The sequence below is a fragment of the Acanthopagrus latus genome, chromosome 5 (genome assembly GCF_904848185.1).
Source record: "Acanthopagrus latus isolate v.2019 chromosome 5, fAcaLat1.1, whole genome shotgun sequence".
In the NCBI taxonomy this organism is placed as follows: domain Eukaryota; kingdom Metazoa; phylum Chordata; class Actinopteri; order Spariformes; family Sparidae; genus Acanthopagrus; species Acanthopagrus latus.
The window spans coordinates 14721716-14728528 of record NC_051043.1 but is presented as its reverse complement, the minus strand read 5'-3'; the positions used below and the strand labels follow the sequence as shown (position 1 = coordinate 14728528).

Below are 6813 nucleotides of genomic sequence, written 5' to 3'. Positions count from 1 at the left end.
CTTTTTGTCTGAACTCTTTTTTTATTCTTAAAAGTCATGGATACAACACAAGCATGTCAGAAGTTTATAGCACCATTCAATTATCATCAATGCAACGTGGACCGCAAGATCTGATTCACATTCTCAGGAAGATATTCCATGTTTTTTTCAATCAGATTTTACGTCACAATCTAGATTTGTGGTTTTTGGTAATGAAATTGCAACATGTTTCAGTTCAGAGTATATACTTAGAACAGTAATGCTTTTTAGCTTGCTTAATGAATTCACCAATAAACACATTATAAACTTACGGAAGAACACTTTCAAATCTCAGACAGTGTTATTGTCTAAATATCAGCATTTCCAAAATGATAGCACAAGAGGGACCGATCAGTTAAAGAACATCAGCTGCGAAACATAACATTTGAATTCAGAAGTAGCTTAATAAACCCATATGAAGCTATCGGCTGTTGCGACTGAATGAGATCAGAGGTTGCTATTGGAAGCGACGGGTGGAACAGTGGTGGAGGTGGAGGTGGAGGTGGACATAGCATTTCTGGAAAAGAAAAAGAAAAAAAGATTGAATTAATGAGTGAATAACAATTATTCAGAGGGCAATTAAAGATAAACTGGCTTATTCTTGCATATTGTGATCAAGGGGGCAAAAAAAAACCTGATTGGAAAATATACAATGATGGTATCATATAGGTTTTAATACCATTATCACAATAAATGATGACCAACACAAGAAGAAGCCCCTCCTCTGATACAGCGTGTCCTAACAGTGGACTAGAGGCTCTTGGCTGCTGTAGATTGTAACTGACGTTGTGCTGATTAAAGCAACATTATGTAGAAAGTGGCATGCTGTGCGACTTGGCGATTGTTTGTCAGACATCAAATCAAGATAGTACTCGGTTAAATAATTTTCATCCTAAATGAGAAATCCCGCACAAGAATACAATCAGTGATGAATATAACAAAAAGGAGTCATTACTTTTTCACATTGTTCATCAGGTCCTTGAACCATCCCGCCTCTGGGTCGATACAGACTTTAGAGTTGTTCTTTCTGGTGATTCTGTGGAGATGCAGAGGGATAAAAAAAAAAAGAAAAAAGAAAGAAATGTGTTAATGCTGGAGAAATTCCCACTCTGGATGTCTGAAAATACTGATGTGATGGGAGGGTTTAAATGTGCTCCCATTCAGAGACACTGACAACAACAAGCGTTAGAGTAAAACATTCTACTACTATCGGTTTAACAGAAGTGAAAGCTGTGTATTATGAAATACTAGCTGACAAATTGAGGGTTTTTTTTCCGTTTTGTGCAATGTTGTTCTTTTGCTTGACTACTTTCACTTTTACACTGAGTCCAGAGGTACCACCAGTTAACAAGGATGTGTCTGTTTGCCAACGGGACACACCCGAGCTTCATCCATGCTTTTAATGTCAAACCAGAGCCAAGGTGGAAAGCATCGCCGAAGTTAACTAGAATACTATACTTGAAATTAAAATGTGCAGTCCAGCTATCTTAGAATGATGATCTTGACTACTCACATGACTTCAGTGTGGCGACAGTATCCTGAAACAGGAAACACCTCAACCTTGCTGATGATGCGAAGGGGGACACGAGTCGAGATCGTCCGGATGCAGAGACACGTCTGCCTTTTTGGCAAAGCTGAGAAAATGTAAAAAAATTAATTAAAATTGATTAAAATCTCAATCTGTTGTGGTCTGCCTTCGTAAAGCCTTAGAAGGACAACACAATTTAACCCCTTGGAAAACTCTGCAAAGCAGAGTGAACTGTGACAGAAAGACAAACATAGTTCAAGGTCCTGTCAGTCGCTTTTTCCTGGAGCTTTGAGGTTGCCTAAATTGAGCAAACTCTGCCGGCAAAGAGAGACTGTAAGATGCAGGTGAAAGCTCTGAAAAAGCAAGTAAGTGGACCTTGAGTTTAATTCAAAAAAGATAAATGAATAAACAAAAAAAGGTTTTGTACCATGCAGAGTACCGATGCAGAGAGTCAGAGCAGCCAGGAGGAGCAGTGGTTTCATCAGCATCTTGGCGGTTGTTTTGATCTTCCGGCACCAGCGAGGATGTGAGAGTGTCAGTGAGAGTGAATCCACTGGAGTCTGGGCTTATATAGCAGCAAATACGGAAGTGTGTCTGTGTGTTGTTTTTTCTATGTTTTTTTTTTTTTTCGCGTATCAGCAGTATCATTTCATTAGTCAGCAGATCAGTTGTCTTTACTATAGAGGTGAATTAAAGTCCCATTTAAAATTTCAACTTTCTATTCTGTAACTATATTAAAGGGGTGACTTTTGGTACTTTGACAAAATATTAACGAAGTGAGATTTTGATAATCATCAGTAATTTGGATGTTAGAGGTAAAGGTAAGTGTCCGCACAAGTTGAACAGTAATTTCACAAGGTTACGTTACTTTACTATAACACAGCTTCTGAATCCAGGAAAAGACAACCCTCATCAAAATATAACAATACCCAAAATCTAAAACCATGTGGTTTCATATGGAGATAACAATATGATATTGACCCATTGGACCTTTGTGGGCTAATCCATCCATTTGCAGTGACTACAGCATTGTTAAGCTTTTTTATGGTTAGTGCTTGTTTAAGGTTGAAGGAAGATCACTGCCTTTTTTATTACCCCCCAAAAAATCCACAGTGACCTTGAGACAGACAACTCAATATTTATCCAGTAAAGTCATGTTTTTTTTTTACCTATCGTGACTAAATTGCTTTTGTTGCCCAAATCACCTAACCACAGACCACACACAATGGTTGTATGCCATCCACCGACCCCAAACACTTTCTGATACCACAAAGCAGAAGGCCGACTAAATGTGGGAACATCGTCTCCCCAATGACAGCAAACCTTGTTCACAATGAATCCCTTGAGATTAAACAAGCTCACTGTCCTGTTTGCCAAAACCATGTAGATGTATGACAAGTAAGCAATGTAGCTGAGGTATATGTCTTTTTTACTAAAATGTTTTTTGGGGTCTGTGCTCATCAAGAATATTCAAAATATCCAACAATCTACAGGCTTCACATATACAACTGGCAGGTAACTCAGAGAGCAGACCTCGGCCAAGGCTAAGAGTCCACTCTACTACACTTGTTCTTGTTGAGGGTAAACTCTGAACATTTACCCTAATACAGACGTGTGTACATTTTCAAACCTTAGTTTGTGAAAAAAGACGTTAAAATTGTACCAGTCCTCCCATGAAACCGCAGAGGGCTCCAAAACCAGAGGATTAATACAATCCATCAACGTGGACTGAGTCATTACATTTCTGTACAGTGGCGTGCACAGATTTTTTGAAGGGCACGGGCGAAAATACAGCACATTCTTTCCACTGAAGAGGGCACTTTAGCAGACTAGCCATACACTAATTACAGCAGCCTGGTCTCAACTGAGCGAGAATCAGGAACAGAAAAGGATACTGGAGAGTACCAAGAAACAAACTCTAGCAGAGCTGTACTTCTGTATTTACTGATAACCGCATCCTCTTCTGGTCATCAGTTAATTGAGGGGACACTTACCCACATTTGATTCTAGTTCCCATAAATGAAAATAATGTATATGTCCTAAAATTGGATTTCGATAAGCTCAGTCATGTACAGTAAATAGTGAACTCTGTTGGTTTCAGGTTAGGCCCCTCGAGACGAAAAAAGACCCTACTCCTAGTCTTCGGAGTATCTTCTCTCTTAAGACTGAGATCCCCCTGATTCATCTCCAGCACTCCACCATGAGAACTAGTTTGCATTTTATGGCATAAATAATTGCTGGTCGTCTCGCTCATGGTTTCGTTTCAGGCATCTGTATTACACTGTGTCATAACTGGGGCCTTTCCTGTGCCGTGTTTTCATTTTGTCCCTGTGCCTGCCTGAGTTCTCTCCTGTTACTCCAGGTTCCTACTACAGTGCGAGTGAGACATGCAAGTGATGTTAATCGGTTTGCCCGTAGGTGAGGTGAGGTGAGGTGAGGTGAGGTGGTTGTTTGTCCCGATATACCCCCGACCCAAACTACAATCCAAAAATCCTCAGTAGTAGTTGACAAGCAAGGAATGAGTCTCCAAAATCAACTCTCTCACCTTTAAGTGCAAGTCTATTTTAAGGGATCTGCATGCCAGGAATGATTCATAGTAATATATGGTGCCTGTAATGACACTCATGGGTCCCATATTATGAAAAACACGTTTTTTTCTGGTCTCTACATGTATAGGACCCCCTGAGCCTGCCAACTCCCACAATAAGGAAAACAAGTGATTCCTGCATGGTCTCTGCAGCCCACCCACTGGCAAAACTGCGCTCCTACAGACTATTCAGATTCAGCTCCTTTTGTTACTTAATTAAAGGAGTCATTATCATAGGCCGACCTCCTCTGGGCGGTGATAGGAGATATCCGAGAGGGGAGCGTTCATCCTTTGAGGTGAAGTTTGCTGTGTCCAGCGGTGAGACAGCAGTGTTTCACAATGTCGTCGCTCAGAGCTAGACACGCAGATTACTCTGTTGTTGGTTGTAAAAATCAACATAAGTGCCTATATTCTGTCCCAGCTACAGAACAACAGAAGAGACAGTGGCTGTGTTTAATTTTTTTAATGACAACATACCGGCTACGGTTCATGTTAGCTTGTATGTATGTACTAATCGCTTCGCATCAGACTGCTCCAGTAACGAGGGTCAGTACAAAGCTGGCTTTGCCTCGACACTGACCCTCGTAAAAAAGGATCAGTCCCAACCATACCGGACCCAACAACTGCACCCGAGCCACAGGTAAGTGTCGCCATGTTTGACAGTATTTACTGTTGCCTACAAGTATGGTGAAGTCAGCTGGAAACTGGCTCCACTTCGGTTCGCTATGCAATGGCGTTTGAAGCTAATAATAATATTACGATAAAGCTTGGTTGTTAAATCTATCTCAACTTATTTCTGATTAATTTACAATTAATTTGTTCCTGGCACCATGATTTTCTCTCATCTTGGATTCAGATACGTGGATATATTTAGGGTTTTGTCTGTTCATTACAGCATTATGTTACCTTGGAAAGTCCTTGGTGAAAGAGATTTGCCGCCTTCCTCAAAAGAGACGGACAGGGAAGTGGAAGTTATTTTAGAGTAAGATGTAGTGGAGAGAGTGCACAAGTGATGAATATAATATAAGGAAGCAAATTAGGACTTACACAGGTGTTTGAGGGACTAAAGTGAGTAAAAAATGTAGAACACTCAACGTCATTAGTTAGAGGTCAGTAAAGGTCAAGGTGTTACTAGTAATAAAACAGTCTCAATGTAAATATTATCAAAATACAGGTATAAAGTTATAAGTATATCAAACTCTCTGAGCTCCCTCCATCATTTTCACTGAGCAGCTGTTTCAGTCTTATGCATTCACGTATTCACGTAATCATATTTAGCATTTTCCATTTCCAATTTCTTCTTCCCAAGAAGTCAAATCAAAGGTCCAGATGAGGGCTTAGAATGTATTCTGTCACAGCTCAGTTTCAAGGATACATCAAATCAACTAACAACAAAACTATTGTTAAGCTATTTCTGACTCCCTGTGATGACACACAATCACATTAATATCTGATTCGACCGTAACTGAAGTTAAAATTAGCTTTAGGTTGCAGTTGAATGATTAGCTGACTACTGACTGAAATAATAATTAAGAGTAGATCATGATATAAATTCTCTATCAATAAAACATCCTTAAAATTGACAAATTGATGACTCATAATTTTTGACTCATAACTGTTTTTTTTCTATAGAAACAGCGAGGCATTGTGATTTACTGAGCAACTGGAAAATCATCACCAGCCCCTCTCACGAGGCTGCCTGCATGGTATGGATTAAAGACGAAGATGGTGTGAAGTATCGATTTTACACCAACCTGCTGATGTTAAAATACTACGCTACTTCACACCACTTAAGCGCTTAACAGGAAGCTTTGCCTTGCTGCATGTGCAATCTGATAAAGCATTAATCCTGGAAGTGATAAAGGTTAGTCAACATCTTGCAAAGAGTGTGAAAAAGATTTCCTTTTCGAAAAAAAAACTGTAAGTTGTGGGGTGAAAACAGAAACTCTTGGTGTCAAAATTTTAAACAATCAGCAATGAAATTAACCTGAATACAGTTTATTCAAGTTTAAGTACAAATTTGAGGTATTTTCTTGATCATTTCCATTTTCTGCTACTTTATACATTGTGTTCTCAACATTTGTTTGATGCATTTAATAGCTAATTTGCAGATTCAGGTTACTCAGTGTTAACAGGCTATTAATTGTGATGTGACAGAAAAATCATCGGTACTGATCATCTGAAAATGCTGAATATGTACCCTACCCTACCGCCTCTACCATCTCATAGTAGTAACTACTTCTCCATAAGTAGTAAAGTAGACTTTTTTTCAGTCTGAACAACGTGGCTGACCAAGCAACCGCAGCAGAGAAAGCTATTCAACATTCTCTTTAATAATGTTCTTTTTATAAATCACTTACAGCAGCTTCAATTCAGTAGGATTCAGTTCTAATGCTAAATAAGTACTCAGGACAGTTTCCTTGGCCTGATAAAAATAGATGATTATATCTTCACTAATGCATATTTCCAAGATTTCACTTCAGTGTCTAGACTTGTTTTGTCTGTTGTCTGTTTCTTCTTTTTTTTTTTTTTTTAAGTCATCTGGTGCCAGTTTTCAGCAGCGATGCAGGGGTGGCTGTAAGTTCTCCTGGGTGTAGGATCACCAACTTTTTTAAAGATATTTCATAGTCTGTCTACATCTTTATCTTTATAAATGAAGACTGGCCTCGTGCTGCAGACA

The 6813-nt window shown here is 39.2% G+C and overlaps 1 protein-coding gene across 1 annotated transcript; it reads right to left on the bottom strand.

Annotated features, from left to right (window-relative positions):
• Nucleotide 1: 1 nt before the first annotated feature.
• LOC119020222 (C-X-C motif chemokine 13) lies at nt 2-2093 on the bottom strand. The gene is made up of 4 exons (XM_037099470.1): nt 1974-2093; nt 1532-1652; nt 974-1054; nt 2-535 (listed from the first exon to the last, which is right to left on the bottom strand). Exons 1-4 carry the CDS (start codon nt 2032-2034, stop codon nt 466-468), a joined length of 333 nt encoding a protein of 110 aa, XP_036955365.1. The 5' UTR covers nt 2035-2093; the 3' UTR covers nt 2-465.
• Nucleotides 2094-6813: the final 4720 nt, after the last annotated feature.

Bases quoted from the DNA above. Each gene is read 5' to 3' on its own strand.
- LOC119020222 (XM_037099470.1), bottom strand. From the start codon at position 2,034: ATGCTGATGAAACCACTGCTCCTCCTGGCTGCTCTGACTCTCTGCATC. The intron at 1,653-1,973 runs GTACAAAACCTT...ACATTTTCTCAG, and splicing joins CTGCATCGGTACTCTGCATG to CTTTGCCAAAAAGGCAGACG. The intron at 536-973 runs GTAATGACTCCT...TTTCTTTTCCAG, and splicing joins CTGATGAACAATGTGAAAAA to AAATGCTATGTCCACCTCCA.